The sequence below is a fragment of the Leptonychotes weddellii genome, chromosome 3 (genome assembly GCF_054177405.1).
Source record: "Leptonychotes weddellii isolate Sample4059 chromosome 3, ASM5417740v2, whole genome shotgun sequence".
Taxonomy (NCBI): domain Eukaryota; kingdom Metazoa; phylum Chordata; class Mammalia; order Carnivora; family Phocidae; genus Leptonychotes; species Leptonychotes weddellii.
Genome location: NC_138371.1, coordinates 70,739,891 through 70,764,988, shown reverse-complemented (window position 1 = coordinate 70,764,988; position 25,098 = coordinate 70,739,891). Strand labels below are relative to the sequence as shown.

Below are 25,098 nucleotides of genomic sequence, written 5' to 3'. Positions count from 1 at the left end.
TCATAATTTATATGTACAGTTAAAATTACTTTTAACAAAGTTAAAAGTTTATATTATTTCCAACGTCATTTTGAGAATATTAATTTTCTTTTAACTCACCACTCATGTTTTTCTCCCTTCTTTGGAGCAAGACAAAAATTTTTTGTATTTCTCACCTTTGACTATTAATATCTGTATTAGAAGGTTTTACAGCAATCTGGCTCTTTAAAAAATTCAAGATCAAAGGTGCTTAAAAATTGATGACTATAAAAAATATGTAAAAAACAAACTTTAGACACAAATCATCTATGTCCTCTCTTGAAAAGAAAAACTTAATAAAGCACACACCATGAATATCTGAAGAAAGAAAATTAGTTTTGGAGGTTAATCTAGTCTATCAATGACTGCCATCCAAACCTATGAATGAATCTTCACTACCAAGTATGAATAAAAATCATGAAGATTAACATAAATTTCCAAAGGATTTTGACCCAATACTCATCCATATTATATTTTGATTTTAATATGAGCAAATCTAACAAAAACATGGAGGGGAATAAAAACTGTACACAATAATCATAAGTACTGGAACAAGGTAACCAGGTATTCAACAGTTTCAAATTAAATGAAACTTGGAGAAATAGAAACAAACAAGCATCTTATGGTCAACAGGAACATATAAAGCCTACTAAAGGTAGACGAGAACACTTGCACACTGAATTTTGTTATTTGGGAAAGTCGACTCACAAAGCAAAACCAGGCTAAAGTACCATTAAAATGAAGCAGCACTGTATTAATGGATTAAAAAACAAAGGTTTTTTGTTCCTTAAAATATTCAATAAATTGCTTAAACATCATGAAACAAGAACTTGACAGAAAACATGTGACTACTACTTGGAATATATGGTGAAACAGCAGGTTAAAAAAAGATACAGAATTTGAAAACAGAAGCACAAGCCTCCACCACCCTGACTAGAAGAATTAAAGTAATATATACATTAAGGGAAAAAAACATAGTGACCAAATGAGAAGTAGGCTCGGAAGTTCCCTCTTTTCTCTACTCCCAACAAATATATCCTCACAACTAATTTTACTTAAGGCTAATGGCAACGTAGGCGTGAATTCTTAAGGTTCTAAATAACTGATTATTGGGGGAAGCATGGTGAGCAACAGAGGGAAAGAGCCCGATATTTAAAATGGCATATATACAAAATCCAAAGCTGTTAACATATCCAAAAACTAGAATTCTAAACTAAATTGAAAAACTCAACTTTGAAAACTCGAGAAAAAAGTATTTTCTCATAAGAATTAAAGACATTAAGGGTGCCTGGGTGGCTCAGTTGGTTAAGCAACTGCCTTCGGCTCAGGTCATGATCCTGGAGTCCCAGGATCTAGTCCTGCACTGGGCTCCCTGCTCAGCAGGGAGTCTGCTTCTCCCTCTGACACACCCCCCCATGCTCGCTCTCTCTCATTCTCTCTCTCAAATAAATAAAAATCTTTTTTTTTTTTTAAAGATTTTATTTATTTATTTGACAGAAACACAGCGAGAGAGGGAACACAAGCAGGGGGAGTGGGAGAGGGAGAAGCAGGCTTCCCGTGGAGTGGGGAGGCCCATGCGGGGCTCAATCCCAGTACCCTGGGATCATGACCTGAGCCGAAGGCAGCCGCTTAATGACTGAGCCACCCAGGCGCCCCAATAAATAAAAATCTTAAAAAAAAAAAAAAAGAATTAAAGACATTAAGAAAGTGGGATAAAATCTCCATCATGCAACAGAACATCTCCACATGGTAGCAGTACAAAGGAATGTAACTTCAAACTGAAATACTCTGACTTCGTAAGACAGTGATCAAATCCCATTTAAAAAACAAGGGACAAAAATCCTTACAATATAATAAGAATTGACTAGAAAAGGCCAGTAACACTTAAAGCAAACAATATTTAAAAATCATTAAAGAACAGAGTTTGACAGAATTCTCTCAATTGTTCGTCTTCCCCACTTCAAATTTTAAAACCTCTCAAAAATTTGCCTTTAGCCTAAAACTTGTGGAACTGGTTATAGAATGAGACTTAGTGTTTTGGTTTCTTCTCCACCCCCTCCCCTGCCCCCAAAACCAACTGTTTCTTCACCTTCTAATTGCTCCCGGGGCTACAGTTACCTTTTAACTAAATAAGATCACCTAAGCCTCTTACAAGTAGATTTTCTTTACATATTTCAAATAGAAAGATGATGAACAGTCAATGTTGATTTTGTAGCAACAAATAGAAGCAGAGGAGACTGAACCCCAGCTCTGAGGGAGTCCTGCCAGCCCTTCTCTTCATGCAGTCTGAGGACTGACCCTAAAGGGACCACACTTGTCAAGGCTGAGGAGTGTCCAAATACCAGGGCAATGAAACTGTGCCAAAAAGTCTTCCCCAGAGGTAAAACTTGAGTCTGGGGGTCTTTGCACCTTCAATTCCCCGATTTCTGAGGTTGGCACTCTGAGCCACAAGTCTATTTCAAAATAGGGTTTTACATTTGTGGAACTTATGTGAATGAAATTTAGTGTTAAATAAAAATCTAAATTCTCCCTCATATCTCTATAAATTTTGAGGGGCATCAACTAGTTAGGCTTACAAACACTGGAAAGATTATATACAGCTGAATATCTAAAAGTAAGTAGATTAACATTTTAAACCAAAACTGTAATACTAGCATGAAACCAAGTAACAAAAACATAAATATAGAAAACGTTACATTCTTACGAGAAGTTATTACAAGAATTAGACAAATTAAGAGCTCTTCCAGAGGTCTAAGCATCACAAAAAACCTGTCTCCCAAAGACTGAAGAATCTACTTCGTGGAAATGTTACGATTTCCTTTTTTCATTAACACTAGGATACACATAACATGGGGACACATGTTTCAACCCATCTGAATTCTTTCAGAGGTTTTGTGTTGATTTAGGCCAGTCACTTGACAGCACCATCAATATGAAATGATTAAAATTTTCTAAGTTATCCATTATTATTTTGTTTTAATACCAAACTGACCCAGGTTGCAAGCTTATGAGATTTGTGGTTCAAATCCTCAGAAGTGACTTTCCCTTCCTCAGCCCAAATAATCAAAGTTGAGGCATTCAAAAGTTACTTTGTCATCCCTTTTTGCATGGAAGGTTTACTTCCTGCTTCACATGAAGGGAATAGCCCCTTGGTCTCCCAGCTTTATCTGCAGAGTATTTTAGACTTCTCCTTAGGTTTTTTTCCCCTAAGGGCACATAACGGAGTGTTGTACCATTTATGGCATCTTAAGTTCAATGAAAATAGGATGTTGGTTCAAAATAGTTAAAGGAAGAAATCTTAACACAGTTGCTACAATGTTGCCATTATAAATTCCAAAAGCAGATCATTCTTAAAGCTACAAAGCGGTGGTTCATATAAGCTTAATGAGAAGCACACTATAAAATCACAGCCATGTACAGCTTCACAAATTTTCCATTTAAGCTACTTTCGCAAATATATTAAAGTTTTACAATAACAAATTTTTAGTTGTTAGGAAACAGGAGAAAATGTGAAGGGTAAAACACAACATGAGACATAAGCTAAATTGTCTAAAATATTAAACATCTGAATTTTATGGACACTCCGGAAGTTTTCAAAACCAAAAATTAATCAGATATACTGTTTGGTACACTTTATTCATAAATTGCCAACCATTCCTCTATGTATACTATATAAATTTTTCTATGTATATTTCTATTCTTTTAATGACAAAAGTTAAACCAATTATCAAGATGTCCTCAGAAGGAATACCAGTATGAAGAAAATAAAAAACAAGTAGAAACTAGGGAGCACTGCACAGTCTGCTCATTCTTAGTACCCCAGTTTGGAAAGTTCCTAATGTTAGATAAAACAAGCCTGCTACATTTTTCACTAAATATTTTTAAAACTAAAAGTGAAGTAATAAAAGCAATTCCGTCAATGCTACAACACATTAAGTTGTACAAAATGTAAAACTAAATTAGCCCAGTTGTTTCATGGTATCAAAAGCAAAGTGAAGATCATTACACATGGGCACTTCAAAAGTTCTTCTCTTCATAATTATTTCCTGGAGTTTTTCCTGGTGGAAAGAAATCACACAACCTAAGGATCTTTTGTCTAAATATTAACTTTTAAATCTGACTGATTTTTAAAAACCATTCTTTCTGCAAACCTGAAGTTTCAAATTACTTAAGAAGTTTGATTCTTGCCTTTTTACTTGGTTCCTCTTTAAGTCAAATTCCATTGTCAGTACACAGAGGCTATTAAGTCTAATATTTAAAAACCATTTATACCACTAACTTACCTTATGAATGAACACAAAAAAATTAATCACCAAACAACTGTAAAAGCCACATCTCTGAATGTAACTATTCATTCAATTAGAAATAAACAGAAATACTCCTGTTTAAAGCATATCCTTAATAACCCAAAATCAGCAGTTAAATTTTGGGACAATCATTTAACCTAACTTTCCCTTTATTACAATTATTTATAGATTCAAGATACTTATCATTTTCTGATATAACATTTAAACAAAAAGACATATTCACAAACTGTTCCACATGGAATAGAACCTTACCATTTAATAAGTTAATTGCCAGTATTAAAAAATATTTAGTTTACTAAATTCTCTCAACCTCGATAGTTTATAACTGTTGAAGTATACACTATTGTTCAGATTCTAAGGAGGTCAGCTTAATTACATAATCTCATACTGCTATACAGGGAAGCAGTCCAGTACAGCTAGCTATTAAGCACACTCTAGAGTGAGACTATCAGAATTCCTATCCCACCTTGGTCACTTAGCAGCTGCATGATCTTGGGCTAAATTACTTAACCTAACCGGGCCTCAATTTTCTCAACTGTAACATGGGGATAAATACTACTCATCTGTTAACACTGCTGTAGGGATCAAATGGGGCAATGCACAGAATAGTGCTCAATAAATGACAGCTGTTTTATTACCACTGCTCTCCTTCAACTCAGATAAATAAAGTTTCTCTTCATTGTCCCTTCGCTCATCTATTCCCTATTAGACTGGCACTTAGGTTCTTTAAGGGCATCTAGTAAATAACGTGAAAGCATCATCTTTAGTAGGAATCAACGTATGTAATAAGGCAATCCCATTTTAGGAATCACATTTAGTGCTGGCTCTGCAATGTCACTGGACAATTCACTCAATTCCCTGGGCCTTACTATTCCCACCTATAAATTAGACATTCATCCTCTAGCCAACCCTCTTTTCAAGTCAGAAGGATCAAATTCAGTAAGGTATATCAATCTCTCAAATTTATACACAAAGACAGTGATAGAATATAATTCCTTCTAAGACAGATTAGGTATCACAACCCTATTCTCTGAAACCTTAAGAAAAAAAAAAAACTATATGCAAAAGGGAAAGTAAATAGTTTAAATTATTAATGATACTTAGCCCACTGTCTCTTACTAAACTCTAAACTTCTTAAACAAGGTCAAAGAAAATATAGAGAGAAAACTGAGTATGGATATATGATACAAAAACTTAAAAAAAGCCAAATGAAAATAAATTATAATTTTAATTTTTAAAAAGCCCTAAACATAGTAGAGATACACACAAACTGTGATGTCTCAAGTCATACAGAATTAGACTTTAAAACTTCCTCTAAAAAGTCACCTAAGCTTTCTTTTGAACACAAGCCCTCTAGGATGCAAGTATGGAGGAACATAAGACTGTTACTAGCTCCTACTCCAAAATCCTTTAAAATAGATTGTTTTATATCTAGCTAAATCATTATATATTGTTTACATGAAACTTTACTTTTTAGTTTCTTCTCAATTGTGGGCACCTTTAAAATAAGGAGTACGTCTCATTTATGTACACAGTACTAGTGCAGAGGACAGGTACATCTACATATAGCAGAAATTCAAATGCTTGCAGTAGACAACTTTATGTAGACAGTTCTTATTTCCGTATAGAAGAGAAAAATTTTCTTTTATATTAATATTTGCTAATAAATATGTAATGACCTTGAAATTACTGAAAAATCACCTTTCAGAAAATGAACCATTTTCTTTTATCACATGGCCAAGGAAACTATACCAAAGCCCATGTTTTTGAACAGAAACTTAATGCTCATTCATTAATCAAAAAATAATTTAGAAAGTCTTAACCCAAACAGAAGATCAGGCCCTAGGGAGTAAAATTATGTTTGTATTTGTAGTGAGAACTTTGTTTTTTTTTATGTCTAAGATAAATAAATTTTAAGAAAAAAAAAAATCAAAGCTGAAGATAAAGCAAATTATATTTCAACTCAGAACAGTCCTCACTTGCTGATGTGTTTAGTCCTTCAAAAGACATAGCTACCAGCATCACTCAGATTTGGAGAAGATTCAGATTTCCACTTTGAGTGCACTGTACCAAGTAAAAAAGAAGCAATTAAAAGTAGATTTTCTTTAAAGCCCATTATGCAAAACACCATTATCTTTAGTACTACCACTAACTACAATTAACTTTTCATTAACAAGCAAAAGAAATGTATGATTACTTGACTAGAGAAAAGAAATATAAAAGATTCATCTCCACAAAACTTCCAAATGTCTACAAATAACCATGACAGCCAAATCAGCAGTTAGAAGACGAGAAAATAAAGTTCAGCGAGGCATGTGAGGGAATGCCTGTAAGTTTTCAGTGCAGAATATATACATAATACATCTTTTAACACCACAGCCAAAAGAGTTAAATGCCTATTGACTAAAAGTAATATGAAGGTATGGAAAAGGTGTAAGAATGAAAGATTAACAACTTCTATATGAGACAGTAAAATAGGACAGTAATCTACTCACTCCTACCTAAAAACCTTCACAGTCTTATCATTTCCCTAGTTAAAAACAAACATCCTAGTACAGAGCTATGGGATATACACAGGTAGCTTTAGCTTTATTGTGTATACACAGTAAAATTGATAAACAATTTTATGATGGTTTTAAGTCACATCATCAGTATTTCTAACAAACCCAGTTAAAAATCAACCTGTTAACCTCTTGAGTTTTGTTCTCTTCCCTTTTTAATCCTGTTACTTAATGAATACATTCGTTGCACTCTACAAGTGCTTCATCGTATCTGTTAATACTAATTTCGATGTTGCCTTTTTCCTCCTAAAGACCAGACTAAATGGAAAAACAGGTTCAATACAGCATTTCTCCCAAAATGCTAATTCCTTGCAACGTTAATTCCACGCAATATGCTAGACAAAGCAAAATAAACACATTAACGGGGGTAAGGGATTCTGAGAAAGTGGGGAGGGGAAGATGGTTAAAAAACCAACCAACCAATCAACCACCCAAGAAACACTGAGAAAAACAGTTTTAAAAGACTTCTGCGAGACTTCTCAGCATCTTTAGAAAATACTGTGCCCTGTGAATCTCAAAGGAGGAGGGGAGTATAGTTCATTCTTCCACACTTACACTGTCTTCTTAGATCTCTCCAAATACTCTCCATACTCAGAAACACTACTCTAGCTAAAGTTTTTAAATAGATGAGTTCATATTTCATTGAAATGTTATCTAAAAAGAAAATAGTATCATTTGTAAATCTATCAAAATCTAACTACATACACAGCCTAGAAGTTATACAAACATATTAGGTCTGGGTCAATCTATTTTTTAGTTAAGTACTTGCCTGGATAATGTAAATGCATACAGAAAGTTACTGAGATTCAAAAATTATGAGCAAATAACCTAACGGGGGAAAAAGCCTTTTTGTCAATTACTAATGTCCAATTCAACAGCATGGATTCTGTAAATACCCAAAATAATGGTAATTGAAAAGCAACAGGAACAAATCAATTAGTCAAATCAGTCAGTCAGATAAATCTAAGATACCAACACTTTGGATTTCTCTGGAAGGCCTATATTCCAAATCATCATTTCCCCCGAGGGTATGGGGAACTTTGTGGTAAAACTTAAAAAGACCATCACTAAAGTCATAAAGATAGAAATACATTTGCCTATAATTTAAAATAAATGGAAATATGTATTTTTGCTTTATCCACCAAAAACTATTACATTTATCTTCCATTTTTATCAAATGAAAAAACAACTATAGAGAGGCAAACACTAAAAATAAGAACTGAGTTGTAACAGTATAAAGTCACAAGTAACCACTGAAATAGTCAGATGTAACATCTACTATCTCCATGGCCTATAATATAGGAAAGAATATGTTTTTGTTTCATTCATTCAACAAGTATTTTACTGAGCACCCATGCTGTGCCAAGAGCTGTGCTCAGCACCTGTGGACTTCTTAAAAAGTATAAAACACAAACCCTGCTCTCTAAGAGCTTACAGTCTATTACGTGCTGGAAAGACAGAGCAAATACACCATAAAACAAAACAAATCAAAACTAAATCCCAAAATAAGTGAAACAGAGTTACAGGCAAATTTCATAGGATTTTATTTTAATAATTTGAAGGGACGGTGTATGCTGGGCAAAGTATGCTGATCTCCGGGAGAAGGCAGAACTTGAAATGGAAGAACTTAGGTAAGTAAAGGAAAGTTCATGGTGGTAGTGAGCTGTGGGCAGGAGAGCATGAACAGCACAAGCTCAGTCATGAACTAATACAATCAGTCAAGATATCATAAAAAGATCAGCCGGGGTTCAAATTAGGGAGTGTGAAGACATGCAGCTCAGAATCATGCATTGAGTTGTACTCTGGGAGATTCTTGAAAGTTAAATTGTGGAATTTAGACATTATACCATAGGTACAGAAAAACACTGGAGGTTCTTGGGCAAGGAGACAACACGCTGAAATCTAAAAGAATTTGAGGGGGCAGGCTTGAAGCAAGAAAACCAGCTCAAAAGTTGTTAAGAGTATCCTGGGCATGGGAGTATAACTACTTGGGTCCAGATGGCAGCAGGAATAGACTCAAGATCTGTTAAAGCCTGCCTCACTCATTGTAAGAACAAGAAAATCAAAATCAATTGTGAAAAGCATTCATTTATCAATTTATTGAACAAAGGCAAAAAAAAAAAAAGTACTGAATGATTAGAATTAGGGAGGCATTACTAAAAGAATTTTGTTTTTATATCCATATCAACCCATAAAATCTCATACATATAACCTATTCTTATCAAATGATCTGAATTGAACCATAAGTTGTTAGAGCTAAAAGAGACCTTAAGTCTTTTACTCTACTTTTCTCATTAAAAGAAAAATTAAAAATTTAAAAAAGAAAGAGCCACGTAGGAGGGCTCTCTTAGGCTTTCAGTGAAGGCAAAATTACCTGTGATAAAGGTAGGACTTGCATGTCCTTTGTGTAGAAACAACAAAAATGAATAAGATGTGAAAACCTTTTAAAAGCAAAACATTAATAAGTAAAAAATGGCCTCACATACAGTCACATCTCAAGGCAAATTTCTACTGCAAATTTTTGAGTACTGCCACCAAGCAGGGAAATTACTTTATTAATAATGGTTTTTTAACCAGTGATAAACCATTATTTAATTTCCGTATTATTTAAAGTTTATACAGATTTCAAGGTCCCTTCCAAATGTAAGATTCTATAATCCTGTAAAAGTAGAAGGACAACTTTCCCCTATGAACATATAGTAAGAGGCAAATGTAACCTATACAGTAGATAACTGAGATAAACTTGAAATCTATTTTTTAGAAGTAACAGATTCAGCCTGAATTCTAAAAAGGGCACAGTAGGTTATCTCCTGAATAAAAACAAACAAAAATCTCTTCCATAAAACCGTAATACCCTTTTAACCTAAATAACTTGATGCATTTGAAAAATTCTAACTTCTGGCTTCTGTATGTTGTTCTTCTGTCCAGTCTGCATATTATTTTACAAACAAGTTTTAAAATTTCATGTCACGTTCAGTAACATTCCGAAGACCAGAATCACTTAGCAAGTAAGACTGGCACTAATTTTCATCTTCAGCTCGTCCCAGAATGAGATATTAATGTGAACTAGGCAATATACATGAAGGTTCCATAACCTTCAGTACCAGTCTAAAAAATCTGTAAACTGATTTTTAAAAATTGAATGGCAGAACCCTACCAACTTTGTGTCACTACAGTGAACTATATAGGCACCCTGCTGTTTCTCATTAATTTCTGACCATTAATATCTCAGAGCGGGTAGAAAGAAAAAAGATCAATTTTGCTGTCAACTTTTATTTTTAAGCAAGTTGTTTACAGGGCTTTAAATTAGATTTCTAGATTACTTAGTCTATTTAATTATCCATGCCCTCCCAGTCTGTTACCAAAGCTCAAATAAGAATTGGTTTTACCAAGATTTGGGCCCCAGATAAGTTAGATATTAAAAGGAAAAAAAGAAACAATCTAATTTTAAGGAAAAACAATGGGGATTCTCTTGGGACCCTAGAGCTGGATTCTTAAATCATTCATTCATTATCCTAATAGGAGCCAATAGGGAGAAAGAGAGACTTTTAAACATCTAAATGGTCAGGTACACTTAAAGGTACATGGCATATACTGGTCTAGGAAAAAAGAAGAAAACCACAAGGTAAAATTCAGAGTATTTCAACAGATGTGTACCAAATAGCAAGTCACCTTACTAGGAAGATGGTCACTGATATAGCTAAAGAGAAAGGGCCATAAAGCAAACTGTGACCAGCTTATGTCAATGAGAAACACGAAAGTACTTTAAAAAAATAAGTAAAATCTGCATTTTACTAGAAATGACTAGCTGGTGTCTTGGTTTGGTAGTGCAACTGCACCATTACAGCAAGGGTAAGCAGGTCAATCCCTTGCAAAACTTACCTTGATTGGCCCAATGGAAACAGAAGGCCCCAGAAAAGAGAGAAGCATCTGGCAGTAGCAAATTGTTTTATTTTATCTTTCTGTGGAAAGAAACTAATTTTAAATAAGAACCAGAGCATTTAAAGAATAAATATTTTTTAAAGCTCATTATCTAGTTAGAGCAGCTCTACTAAGAAAACCAGAAGAGCTCCTTGCTGCTTAGAGATGGAAAGAAACAGAAAAAGAATCCGAGTTGTTTCTCCATCACCTAGGGGAGTTTTAAAACTTGTGTTATTCTAAACAACAGAATAAATGGTTCTTTTTAAAAAACAAAACAAACAAAAAAAAACCCCCCAAAACTCCTACAGGCAGAATCTTTTGGGCCTGGTCAAAAAAATTTGAATAAAGATTTTTATACAAAATTAAGGGCTACATTACAAATAAAAAAGAAGAAAATCACTTGACATTAAGCCCTTCTACTCCTAAGGTAAAGTTAAAAGAAAAAGACACAAAGCAAGCTCCTTTCTCCACTACAATTTCACCAATAACTTAAAATATCAAGGCTTAAGTGACTATCAACATAAACAGTATTAATTAGCAAAAAGACCATACCTAATTGACTGGCTTTCCAATATATTTTATCAGCCTAAATTTTGGATGATTTATTGAGATACTCAAATGGAAAGAACTCAGCCACCAAAGAACATGTGTATTACAGAACCTGACAGGGGGCATAAAATTATTCATGGTAACTGAACCTGTTACCTTTCTTGGATGCTTCTCTAGGAACTCAGTTCTACTGAATTCACTGAGTCAGCACTAAAACCTTTTGATCTAAATCACTCCCACAAAATGTCCATTTACAATTTATGCTGGGGGATGAAAGGGACAGCTCAAAAGCAGGAGTGCAGAAGCAATAAGCATTTAAAACAAAACAGAAACAAAATAGTGTAAGTGGAAAATGAACCACCTATTTGGCACTGTCCTATGAAGAATCAAATTGGAGTAGAATCTCCCTACTCTACCCCCACCGCGCACGCATACACACACATACACAAGAAGCTACTTCAGGAATAAACTTTATTCTAAGGCAAAGACCTAAGCAACTGTTATTTTCAGATTCTATGCATTTATGTGGTCCACGGACATAAGTTATGTTGACCTATATAATAATATTCACTCTTCAAACCTTAACTTCAATTGACATACTTGGAAAAAGAAAGTTATTAAACTAAAAAGACTACATATACAGTTACTTGAAAAAAGAACTCTTAGTTTCGTTGTGGTAGAAAATAAATCTTTCATACAGAAGGCTTTTCCTTACATTCAAAATTTGATTAGTGTCATGACTCAACATTTGACTTATTTGACAATATTATTTTGATATAAACTAATCCTTAAACAGCTGCAAATATCGACCCAGGTTTTTAAATCTTGACACAATGATACCACAGGCAAAAATAAACAAATACAAAATAAAACAAAAACATTCTTACTTGTCCCATTGGCGGCCCTCCCATAGGGGGCATCATTTGCGGCATCATTCCATGAGGTACAGGAGGCATATTCGCTCTCTGACCCATAGGGTGCATTCCCATTGGGGCATAATGCATGCCAGGGTGCCCCATCTGAAAAACAGGAACAATTTAAAAATTAGCAAGTAAGAACAAATGCTTCTCAAAAATCTGATTTCCACAGATCGGTTACGCTCAGTGCTTAATATTAGACCAATGTGTGATTCAATTATTGGGTTAGCTTATACTTTCTTGTCTTAAACAAAATGCACTACCCACCAGTATTTATAATGAGCTTGCAACTGACCAAATTACAGAACGAAATGGGAAAAATTAAAATAATTACTGGACAGCTAGAGTATAGATTTTATTTTTTAAAGCAGGCTGCTTTAATCAGTTCCTAGTTAGCTTACTAAACTTGGAGAACACGTATGGGAAAGCCAATTTAAAAACTGTTATGGGTGAAAAACAACAACTTTGTTCTATTTCACACAGAAGATAGCTAGTTAACGTCTTAACAGTAACTATTCTTAAATTTGTTTTTAAGTTAATTTTAAACTTTGAAACGAGAATTTACCAAATTCATTCAGATAAGAGCTTGTCTTAACAGAACACAAACAATATGGGTACCCAGGGACACTTAATTCCTAACACATATACATATTATTTCCTAATAAAGTCTTCAACACAAGTAAAATTACTTCTGCCAAAAAAATAAATTTTTTTTTCAGACTAAGGTCTATCACTCACAGACCCTAAATACAAATGACTAATACATCCATTTTAATTCCCTTTTAAAAGACAACTATTTATTTACTTGTGTGCCCATTGTTCCAGGTCTTAAAACCAGGTAATTAGCCCCTGCCAATCGTCCCAGCTTGTACCCCTTGCAGTCACCGCTACTACTGGTGAAAACAGATTTTGGCAGCCTCTTTCGAAGTCTACATAATCAAGGTTCCGCCTCCCCCCTCCCTGCTACAGCGGGCCTACCTCTCCAAAATGCTCACCCCGCCCAAGGCCCAGCACCTCCACCGCGCATCTGTCTAGGCCAAGCCCAGTAAGAACTTCAAGGACCCACATCCTTCCCTTTGTGCATCCCCGCTCTCCAATTCTCTTCCTCGTTACGTAGCCCACCATCTCGAGCTCTTTCTTCGTCCACTCTTATCTTCTTCTCCTTTTGGAAAAAGCTTCCTGCCTCTCTGACTTCGTTTTTCATTGTGCCGCTTTCCCCCTGCTCCACCGATCCCTTACCGAGGGCCGTCTCCTCAGGAAGCCGTCAGCAGAGACCCAAGAGCTGGAGCAGAGGCTTGAGCCGGACAATCTCCGCTCCCCGTCCCCGGAACCCCGCGAAGGAGGATGGCTCTCCATTTCACTCACCATGAGGCCTCCACGCTCCGCTCCCGTCCCCGGCCTCATCGTCGGGCTCAGACTGCTCCGCCGGCGGCCACTGCCGCTACACATACCAACAAGAAGCGATCTGAGTGGCTGGCGCCCGCTGGGGCCAAAGGTTAAAGGCTGCCCTGCGCTACGGGGCGGGATCAGCGGGGCCAATAAGCTGACAGGCTTCCCCACTGTCCAATCAGAGTGCGCGGCCGACACGCAGCTCTGCAGCGATTCGCCCCCAGCTTCAGCCTCACTCGGCGTCGCCTGCATGGAGGGGGGGGTAGGGGGACGGAGGAAGTTTCTGCGCCTCCGCCGGGAAAACTCCACCAACTTTCCCCGGGGAAGGGAAGACAACCGTGTCCCAGCTTCCCGAGCTTAGACCACCTCACCCCGTAGGGGGTGGGGCAGTTGGGGCCTGCCACCTTTACTCCCTCCGCCCGAGTTACGTACGCCCCACAAACCTGAGGCTGCCCGGGGTAGGGTAGGGTGGGGTGGGGGTGGGGTTAGCAGCTTCTAGCGTTAGCGGTGGCAGGGGCCAGGCGCGCGCGCGGTGCTCGAGGAGGAGGAGAGGGGGCGGGGAACAGGAGAGGGGGGCTCCTTAGGAGAGGGTTCGAGCTCCGTACGCACCAGCTGGAGAGCCCGCGGAGGGGGCGGGAAGGAGGCGTGTCGAGTAGCGTGGAGGGAAGTTGTGATGGGGCGGGGGGAACAATACGAAAGGAAGGGAAGGGCAGTTAAGGCGAGGGGAGAACGGGGCCAGAGAGGAATAGGGCTGTATAGCGGAAGAAGGGAGAAAGCAAATCGGTTCGGAAATGTGAATCAGAGGGGTATGGGCGGGCGCTAGGACCGGGCGTCGAAAAGATGCGGCTTTGGGGCTGCCGGGGCGCGCGCTTGCCTGGAGGTGACGCGGCCGTGGCGGAGGTCTCTGGCCGGGACGAAGCACTGCGGGGAGAGGAGACTTGGCTACCTTTGGCCTCGGCTCGCCTCTTTCTGTGCACTTCTCTGCTTCCTTTCCTTCCTATTGAGTTGGGGTAGTGCTCTGGCCCAGGGGCGCCAAACCTTTCTTTAGATCCCACTGCACCTTCCCCACCCAGTTTGCGCACCTTTGCGCACCCCTGCGCGCCAATGCTGTGTGGTGGAGGCTGTGGGGGGGCCTGGCCGCTGATTGGCTGCTGCGAGGGCGGGGCGGGGCGGGTGGGATTCTCTCGACCTCCGCTGGCCCTCTCGTCTTTCCCGCCATGTCGTTCGTGGAGAGCGGGAGGCGCTCGGCTGGTCTGCGCCCGGCTGGTCTGCGCCGACGTCTCGACACCCCTGTCGCGTTTTCCCGGCCGGCGTTTTCCGCCTTCGCTCAGGGGGATAGTTGGGGTGAGGGTGAAGTGGACGAGGAGGACGGATGCGACCAAGTGGCCCGTGACCTGCGGGCGGAGTTCTCGGCCGGGGCGTCGTCGGAGCCTAGAAAGGGCTCTCTGTTCCAGCGGGACGGGGACGGGTCTCCAGTTCTGCCCGATAAACGCAACGGCATTTTCTCGGTGGTTGCGGGCGGCCGAGCCCAGGCTCGGCGGTGGCCGGTCCAGATCCTCTCAATTCTTTGTTCGCTGCTGTTCGCCATCCTCCTCGCCTTCCTCCTCGCCATCGCCTACCTGATCGTAAAAGGTACTGAAGCTCCGGCCTGGAAAGTCTGTCCAGAGTAAAGTTGAGCCTGGACGTGACTCTTGCCTTTCACCTCTCACCTCCCCATCAAAGGCCGGCAAGTTGGTAGTGGTTTTCACCCAGAGTCCTCATTGGCACCTTTCTTTGCTCATCTCCTTTGTTTTGTTCTCTGAATGGTGGAGGACCCTGGTCCAAGCTTAGGAGACCTTTTTTAAGAAAGCGTCTTGATTAAATGGGTAGTCTTGAGGAAACAATAGAGTCAGTGAACACTTGGGGTGAAATGTTGGCAAAATTAAGCAATATGTAAGACAACAATCATTAAAAGCGGGTGAAAAGTGTGTGCGATTAAAATAGACTATACATATTCAAAGACTTTATTTAATCCACAAATGGTTAAAGGTTTGCTATCCACTGATTCCATTGTACACGCACAGAATTCCAGAAAGAAAGGATTTCCATCCCACAGTCTAAAGTTCTACTTTTATAGATAAGATAATTAGCTCCTCTTGATTTTGTATTAGGTTTTCAACCGAGTGTAGTGGTTAAGTTTTATAAGAGGAGCTAGATAACCTATTATTTTAATGATTATTAGTTTTATTGAGTGTGATGTTTATATATCAGCCAGATTGGAATAGAAAGAGATGTGCCGTGAAAGATTTTTCAAAGTTTATACGGTAAACTATATGGCTGGATATTTATATTACAGTGGAAAGAATCAGACTGGAGTTTAAATCTAAGTTCTCATTCGTGTGTGACTTTGGCCAAGTTATTGACAAAGAAAAATTAACACAAAAACTACTTTAGTTCTATGAGGAGCACCCAACAGGTTGCCACTCAAATGTTAGTTTTACTTCACTAAATAGAATTAAATCAGCTTAACTCCAGTTTTAATTTTTCCTCATTGCTTCCAAGCTGGATTGCAGATGGCAGCTAACAACTTAGGCTTGATTTTCATACACAAGACAGGTTGGCAAGTTAATGTGAACCTCTTTATACAATGATATTGGGTGTAAACTGTCAATGTTAAATATGTGGGTGTCAGTGTTCCTTTCCTTTTTCACTGTATCTCGGAGAGAGTTTAGTAGGTTATTTCCCTTGTGCTGTGAGAGATTTCCTTTTTATCATTAAGTCACAAAACTTGTTAAGTGGAATCCATTGCAGAAGACACTGAGTTGTGCTTACTTTTGAGAATGGAAGAAAGGAACCTAATACGCTGTGTAATTTGCATTACATAAAATATTTTCAGGAGCACCTGGCTGACAGTCGTGGGAAGAGCATGTGATTTGAGGTTTTGAGTTTGAGCCCCACATTGGGTGTAGAGATTAAATAAATAAACAAACTTAAAATATTTTCACAATAACTCTAAGAAGCTTTGTGTATATTTGGCAGTTGACTCGTACATGCTTTTTTTGCATACCGAAGGTCCCATAGCTAATAAATGGGAATCAAAATTTGGACCCATTTGTTTCTGACTCCATAGCACTTTCCACAACTCCACAATATTTTCCCAGCCTTTGATCTACTATTCAAATTGTAAAATCATCCTTTTTACTCAAGCCCCTTTTTTTGTATTTACAGAGTTACATGCTGAGAATTTAAAGACTGAAGAGGACATAGACACTGGGCTACTAGGTATAAACTTAACTGTCACTTGATTTGCTTTTGAGTTCATTTTTATTTTTTGAGATCATGTTTAAACTACAAAATTTTGGGTAAAATAATGTAATCCCTTGTGCAATTCATTCAGTCTTAATTATTTTGTGTTTGTGTGTGGTAAATTTTATTAGGTTTTCTTTTTATATATACTTGGTTTGTGTGTGTATACGCCACACACACTAGAAATACAATTGGAACACAACTGTATGTAACAAAGACCCAGAGACTATTTAACATTTTCTAGTTACTTTCTGGAAAAGTCTTCTTATACTTTTTCCCAGGAATTAAAAACATACAAAGAAAAATTCCTCATGATCTTAGCAAAGATGACATCTTAAGTAGACCTCAGGAGAAATTTAGGTTTCTGTCTCCTTATAAGAACTTGTTTTTAAAAAAAATGTAGAAAGTATTGGGCATACTTGGACAGGTTAATGATGACTAAGAGTCAGACTTGAGTTTCTGTGGAATGTCTATAGAATGCTCTACAGAGGGGCTCCTGGATGGCTCAGTTCTTAAGCGTCTGCCTTCAGCTCAGGGTCCCTGCTTCTCCCTCTCCCTGCTGCTCCCCTGCTTGTACTCTCTCTCTTGTATTTATTTCTTTCTGCCAAAATGATTTGAAGCGTCCAGAACTTTATGTGTTTGGGTTATTTTACTCCTGTTTGCTGTAATTTATTTGATTAATCATTCTGAATTGGAAAAAAAAATGGTTGAGATCCTATCCTGCATGTCACCCCCTCTCTCAGTTTTAGCTGACCTATTTAATCTACCTCTTCAAGGCTAATGCCCTCACAGTGATACAAAATACAGTCTGACTGTTTTTACAGAAGGGGATACCTTTATCTTCAAATTATAGAAACAAATTAGTTTGTTAGATGTCCCATGAAAACTTTTCTATGGTCTTCTCAACTTCTTGCATGAGAAAATGTACTTTAGAGTTACGCGTTTTATCAGTGTGTATTGTTACACTGTTCCGTCTCTAATAACAGCCAAGATTATGAGGCTTTTCATAGCATTTATTGATCTGTCAACTTCATGCCACAAGAATAGAACAAAATCTTAAGAACTAGGCATGAATTCTGTGTTGCTATTTAAAAGTTGGCAAACTTCATTCACATTTATGAAAAGCATAGGTGGCACTTGTCATCTGAAGGAACGGCTTGTACAGTATCAAAAGGAATATAATAAGGCTTTGTGATTGCCCTGCTTCTTTTTCCACTTTTTTGGATGTGCCTGATAGATACCTAATACTATGACAGCAAATAAGAAGATCATTAAGTGTTTGCTAATGGCATGAATTCACTTTCAAGATTTAGGAACAATCTCAGGAGTGAGGAGAAATTGCTGTATCTTTGTGACAAAAAAACTGTACTAAACAATAGTTATGCCAAAACAAAAATCCTTATTTTGAACCAGTGCTTTAGTGGTCAAATAGAGTATGCTCAACATCTAGTGGATTAATTCAATTTCCCGGGGATAACTTTAAAGTGGGCATAATTATAACAAATATTCATTATAACGTGTAATAGAAAACGCTGTTTTATAGCAAGAGTATAGAATTAACCTGTCTCAGAGAAGCAGTGCCAATATGAGTAAGCTCCTATAAAGTTGAGGTTATTGAAATAACACTTGCCCTTACATTGTTCTAAGCTGGAATTCTCTTCTGTTGGGAGAAAAATACAACATAACCTCTTTACAGAAAAATGTTTTGACTTGACTACTAGCCTCCATTTAAAAATCCAATTGAGACAGCTGATTGTTGAAAATAGGCCAGTTTTTTTCAAATTTTGACTTGCATTCAAATTAACCTTGAGTTAACTTAGATATGAAGAAGGATTGCTGCATTAGCTTATCCGTGAAGTAATGCCTGTGGAATTATATCCTTACCTGTTTATAATTGATATAAAAGTTTTCACATGAAGAAACAATCTTTAATAAAAACTGTGTTGAATTTGTCCACTATTTACAGGAAAAGCAGAATGCAGCCTTTTTAAATCCTACTGATTTTGTTGTATTTCATTGCATGTATTTTGCCTTGTTTGCTAGGTACCTCATAGGTAAGTGTGATGTTTGATTGTTTTGTGTATTACCCTTTTTTTTGCTGTAATTATTATTGTCCATACTCGTTATCTTTATATTTCAGTGATTCCTATTTAAATTTTATTATAAATTTCCTCAATTCTTTGAGAATCAGCTGGTTTTTAGAATCAAATAATGTAAGCATAGTAACTTTTCCCATCAAAGAGTTCTCTTTCTAGACAGATTAATAAAAATTTTGCACACTATAGATTTTTTTATTGCAATTTAAGCCTAGTCCAAGATTGGTATAGCTCATTAAGAGCAGATTTTAGCAGCAGCTCTCGCTTTAGTATGCTTAAGAATGACCTGGACTTTCTTTTAAAAAGTACTTCTAGGTTTTCTTTCAGCCCAGGGTAGACTCCAAGAATCTTCATTTTTTACAGGTGATTTTGATGCCCCACAGTTTAAGAAATACTTTTTGCAGGGTGAGAATCTCATTTTTTAAAAGTGTAGTTTTTTTTGTTTTTGAAGATTTTATTTTTAAGTAATCTCTGTACCCAACATGGGGCTCAAACTTAGGACCACAAGATCAAGAGTCGCACATTCTACTGACTGAACCAGCCAGGGGCCCCTAAAAAGTGTGTTTAAGAGCATTTAAAGTCCTTGCAAGTTGACTAGTGACAGACTAATAAAATATAATGTATAAGCACAAATGTCTCTTAAGAAACCTAACTTCGAAAGGATCTGCGACACTGCCATTCTCTTGTCATCTTTGCCTAAAAGAAGTCTTCATGGGAAATTGTTTATAACTTAAACAAAAGAGGTTCATGATGAGCATGGTATCAGTGCATTTGGGGAGTTAATTGATCCTAATAGCTAATAGGATTAGGCTATCAGTGTTCATCTTTATTGGTGAGGTAGACCAGCCAGGGAGGTGTGAGAGATAATGTCACCTGGTTTTGGAACTCATCTCCCCAAATCTTCCCTAGGTGGCATTGGAAGGGCTTTCCTTTTATAATTGTCCTACAAACCATCCCCTACTGTAAGCCTGTTTTTCAGGGAGATAAATAAAACTTAAGTTTTAAAATTGCATTTTAGTCCTTCCTGCTAAAGGTTATTCTCAGGCCAAATTGATAGCACTAATATATAACATATGAATTGTTTCATTTTTGTACATTGACTTTTGTATCTGTCACATTTTCCAAGTTTTATGACTTTTCACACACTTCGTTCTATTTCCAATTTTTGCATTTTTTTTTCGTAGTCTTACTACAGGGTGTGATAAAATGACCTTTTATTTGAGGCAAACCTGAAATAAGCACATAAGAAAAATAGAAGGATTTGCTGTTACCAGAAAATGCTTAATCTAGGACTATTGTCATTAAATTAAATGTAGGACTAGTACTTTTAATATACATGTGGTAAGTATGCCATATAGGAATTGTAATCGACTTCATGGCGTTCCTTCAGTCTGAAAAGCTTTTGATTTTTGGTACTTGTCACTGTTTGACATCTACTAGTTAATAGTTAACACTAAGTCCCTCTTGTGGATAAGACCAGATATCTAGCATCTTGCATTGTCAAGGGCTTTTGTTTTTTTTTTTTTAAAGATTTTATTTATTTATTTATTTGACAGAGAGAGACACAGCGAGAGAGGGAACACAAGCAGGGGGAGCAGGAGAGGGAGAAGCAGGCTTCCCGCCAAGCAGGGAGCCCGATGCGGGGCTCGATCCCAGGACCCTGGGATCATGACCTGAGCCGAAGGCAGATGCTTAACGACTGAGCCACCCAGGCGCCCCAAGGGCTTTTGTTTTTAAGCTGCCCATCTAGTTCTGCTTTATGATTGAGATGTTTACAGGCTTCTGAACATTTACAGAGATGATTGATATCTACTCAGTTTAATCAAAGATGAAGCCAACTCATTTGAAGAGTTTATCAGTTATTTACTCTGCCAAGAGATAAGTGAGACTCTCATAATTTCATGATACAGAACATTAGAGACTTGGTAAAAATTTCTAAGAGAAAGGGTGTGTTGGGAAGTGACCCATTCTCTTAGAAAGGCACAGGTTGAAAACAACCACTCAGTTTCTTCCTTACAGTGAAAAATGACTGAAACTGTGAACTTGAACTATTTTCAGTGAATGTATGACTGTTGTAATTTGAGGCCACTGTGTATTAAGGATATGATATAGTGCTCTCTGAAGCTGAGTGGGGTAACTCAAATATTTCATGGAAAATTTCACAAATACATTATCCTATTCTGTGGCGGGGTTTGTAAAATTGTGTGTATTGCTTATTCATATTAGTTAAAGAATGGTGACTAAGGCAAAAAAGAAGAGAAAAATGAAAGCCCAAAAGGACTGGAAGGATGCAACCAAAATTTTAGATAGTTTACCTGGGTTTTAGATCTTATTATTCTCTATTTTCTGTAATGAATGACTCTAACTCTCAATAAGAAAAACTTTGTTTAAAGAAAGCACAAATTTAAGTTTAGAAAAATATAAGTAACACATTCAGCAATTAATAATACTTTTAACCTTTATAACATGCGAACTTTATTAATTTTTTACATGTGTTATTTCACCTAGTATTACCAACCGTCCTGGCACTCATCCGTATAAATTATCTTCTGAACCAAAATTCACCACCATGTATATTAGAATTTTTTTTTTTTTTTTAAGATTTTATTTATTTATTTGAGACAGAGAGAATGAGAGACAGAGAGCATGAGAGGGAGGAGGATCAGAGGGAGAAGCAGACTCCCTGCCGAGCAGGGAGCCCGATGCGGGACTCGATCCCAGGACTCCAGGATCATGACCTGAGCCGAAGGCAGTCGCTTAACCAACTGAGCCACCCAGGTGCCCATGTATATTAGAATTTTTATGTCACAAGATAGTTTAGGCACAATAGTAAGGGAGAAACAGTATGGGTTATTAGCAAGAATTACCATTGTGCAGCCAAATTATTAGTCATAAAAATCATTGCGGTCTCCCTACTACATAGAAGCAGTAATGAGAAGCACACATTGGGAGCTCTAAATCTCAAGAAATTGGTGATCTGGGGGATGTTTCTTAGGCTAATGAAGTAAAACTTTAGCTGGCATTAGAATTAGCTGGAAGACTTAAAACTTACTTTACTAGACTTCACCTGTTCTAGAGTTTCTGATTCACTAGGTGTGGGATGGAGCCCAGGAATTCTGCATTTTTAAGTTTCTAGTGATGCTGATGCTTGTAGTTCATGAGAACCACTGGTCTAGTAGTTCCCAAACCTGACATAATCAACAACAAGAAAACCCTGCGGATTTTCTTTTTTCGAAATTACAAGATCTCAGAACCTATCCTTAACTACTCAAAGTTAAAGTCACTTAACTGGCTTCATGCTTTAATGCTCAATATAATGCAAGGTCTGTTGGACCCAGTTTTCAGTGATCTTGAGCAGTACTATTTGTAAAAAAGTGGATATTTTGTGACTTTTATTCTTTCTTGGGGCATTTTCCAGAGACTAAAGTTGAGTTATGTTTTTGACGCAATAAAGCTTATTTAATCTTGAAATATTGGTCTATTGGATCCTTTTATAAATCTAAGATACATTATGAGATTTTAGTGATCTTTTCTATGTCTTAAATTCTTTCTCCCTATTTTCTCTCCCTCTATCAAATGAATAAGTCTTAAAAAAATGGTGGAATCATAAAAATATGCAATAGAATTGTGGCTATGTGTACTGCTATGAAAGGTCTCAAACATTGTTATGTAAGAAAAGTAAAGCACAGGACAGTTTTTCTGGTGAGAATTCCACTTGTGGAAAATGGAATATATATATACCTACATTACCTAGGTAACTATAATTTTTAGAAAAGGTGCACAACAAACTTATTTGATTGCTTTTAGGAGTGGAATTGGTGAATTGAGGTAGGAAGACTTTAACTTTTATATGCTTTTGTACTGTTTACAAATTATGTTAACTCTTGGTAAAATGGGGTTACATAACATTAATTGTCAAGTTTTTAGCTTCAGGATTCTGGAGGAAGGGACTTGTTACAGATTTAGTTATTCCTAGGTGCCACCTAGTATGGCTTTTCTGCTTGTTCACAAACAAATTGAGTTACTTTCTGAAGCATAAGCACTTTTAGACCACGATATTACAGTGTACTTTTTTAGACTTTTCATTGTGAATTGACTTTTATCAGTGGTGTAACTGTTGATCAGTTCAAAGTAAATATAAAATAAAAAAGCCCAAAGTGAGACAAACATTTAGATTGTGGAATAGTGGTCAGTTTTGAAAACTCAAGAATATTCTTGTATTAATTTTGACAGGTATTCTGTTAAAGACCCTGAATGGAAAAGCTTGATGGGCTTTAGAGAGCCTCAGACTTTGTTACTTTTTTAATGTGTTATTTTGTAACTTTCTCACTTTTTTTTTTTAGATATTTAGAAGTTTCCATCATTCCACAACAGTCCCCAAACAGATAATTGATTTTTCATAATTACTGTCTTTGTTCTGCAGACTTTATGTATTATACGATATTAAACTTAGTGTAAACTTGTCAATTATTTTCTCCTCTTTAGCAGTATTTATCTAAATTATAACACGTAATAGCTATTTGGCAGAATAACCATCCTTAAGTTGTGGCTGTACATTAAGTACGCTTATAATTTTTATTTTGGTCCCCTATCTCACTGTTGGCAGGAAGGTTGTACCTCAGTCTCTGCTGAGGTTCTCTCTACCTAGTCCCGGGTTGGGTTAAGGTTCTAAAGTCTGACATTGTGCCAGGACATTGGGGTGGGGTGCAATCTAGTCCTCAGAACATTTGCTCAAGTGAGTTACTGCTGAAACATCTTGCTTTCTGGCCAGAATGGCCTTTCAGATGTCGTATTTTTATAGCCACATCACCATCTGCTCTTTCTATGCCCCACTTAGGGGAGAGACATCTGTAGGCCTGGCTCTGGGCCCATCTGTCAAGATACTGTATATAGCTATAATCCCTCTGGACTGTTGTGTGGCCTCTCCATGGCTCTGCCAGGAAGCCCCAGCAGTACTAGCCCCCCTTCTCCATATATACACACAAGGGCAAACAGACATACCACTTTCTTCAAACAAGGAGAAATCTTTCTCACCTGTGCATTAAGCCCTCGCTTTCTTTCTCCTTGTTCTACACAAACATTTTGTCTGTATCCCAATCAACTCATTATCTTTCATGTCTATTCAAGATATTTTGTGTTGGTCTACCCTCCTCTTGCTTGTATCTATCCTAGTTCCCTTAATCATTTTGCAACATAAAAACCAAAGAGACACTGGGGCTATTTTTCTTTCTCACATCCTTCTGGAGCAGTGAATACACAGTCTGTTATCATTTAAAAGGGGGTAAAGGAAAGGGAACTAGTGAGAAAAAATTAAGGTTAATCTTTCAAAAAATACATTGTCACAGTATTTCTTAATACTTCATTGCTCTGAGTTTGTCTTTTAGCTATTAGTCTATTACTGGGCTTTGTATGGATTACAAACAGACTTACGCACATATTTCTTAACTACTTCTTGCTAAAAGGCATCTTGGTTGCACATTTGTGCAGCCAGGAAATTTGGTAATTTGTAAGTCATTCTCAACTGTAGTCTTCTCAACCTTTCCTCCCTCCCAGTACTACTGAGGCCTATGACACACACTTAGTAAACTCTCTTAAGGAGGCAGTTTGAATATATATCTAAAAACCGTCAAATTAATCTATTCCCTCTATTCTCACTTTTTTCATTTCCTTCTTTCTTCCATTTCTCAGTCTTTTACCCCTTCCTTGAGTCCAATATAATACTATGCTTTTGACTTAAGATTTCTTTGAGAAAATCTTGCAGTCTTCCACTCTGATTGAAACTAAAACCTAGGTCCCAACCCATTTGTAAATTGGGAGTTAAATTTTGTTCATATACTGAGGAAAATTGAAGAATCAGATTAGGTTTATAATGTTTATAGGAAAGCTATAAAGAGTAGACACTGTAAATTCTTTTTTTTTTGCCTTTTTTTAAATTATGTTAATCATCATACATTACATCATTAGTTTTTGATGTAGTGTTCCATGATTCATTGTTTGCATATAACACCCAGTGCTCCATGCAGAACGTGCCCTCTTTAATACCCATCACCAGGCT

General features: G+C 37.2%; 2 protein-coding genes across 12 annotated transcripts in view; one reads left to right on the top strand and one right to left on the bottom strand.

Moving 5' to 3' along the window:
- Nucleotides 1-14,299, bottom strand: part of PRPF40A (pre-mRNA processing factor 40A) — a 55,640-nt gene extending 41,341 nt beyond the window's left edge. For all 7 annotated transcript variants that reach the window (XM_081814437.1, XM_081814443.1, XM_081814438.1 and 4 more), the window contains exons 1-2: nucleotides 13,639-14,299; nucleotides 12,244-12,375 (exon numbers count right to left, since the gene is read on the bottom strand). In XM_081814437.1, the coding sequence (XP_081670563.1) occupies nucleotides 12,244-12,375; nucleotides 13,639-13,914 (408 nt within the window). In that variant the 5' untranslated portion in view covers nucleotides 13,915-14,299. The remainder of the gene's footprint in view (nucleotides 1-12,243; nucleotides 12,376-13,638) is intronic.
- Nucleotides 14,300-14,755: 456 nt separating this feature from the next.
- Nucleotides 14,756-25,098, top strand: part of ARL6IP6 (ARF like GTPase 6 interacting protein 6) — a 188,831-nt gene continuing 178,488 nt past the window's right edge. For 2 of the 5 annotated variants that reach the window (XM_081814447.1, XM_081814448.1), the window contains exons 1-2: nucleotides 14,819-15,294; nucleotides 16,870-16,923. In XM_081814447.1, the coding sequence (XP_081670573.1) occupies nucleotides 14,880-15,294; nucleotides 16,870-16,923 (469 nt within the window). In that variant the 5' untranslated portion in view covers nucleotides 14,819-14,879. Of the gene's footprint in view, nucleotides 15,295-16,869; nucleotides 16,924-25,098 lie in introns of all 5 variants that reach the window. The other 3 variants (XM_081814446.1, XR_014143608.1, XM_006747351.3) reach the window with 3 other exon arrangements.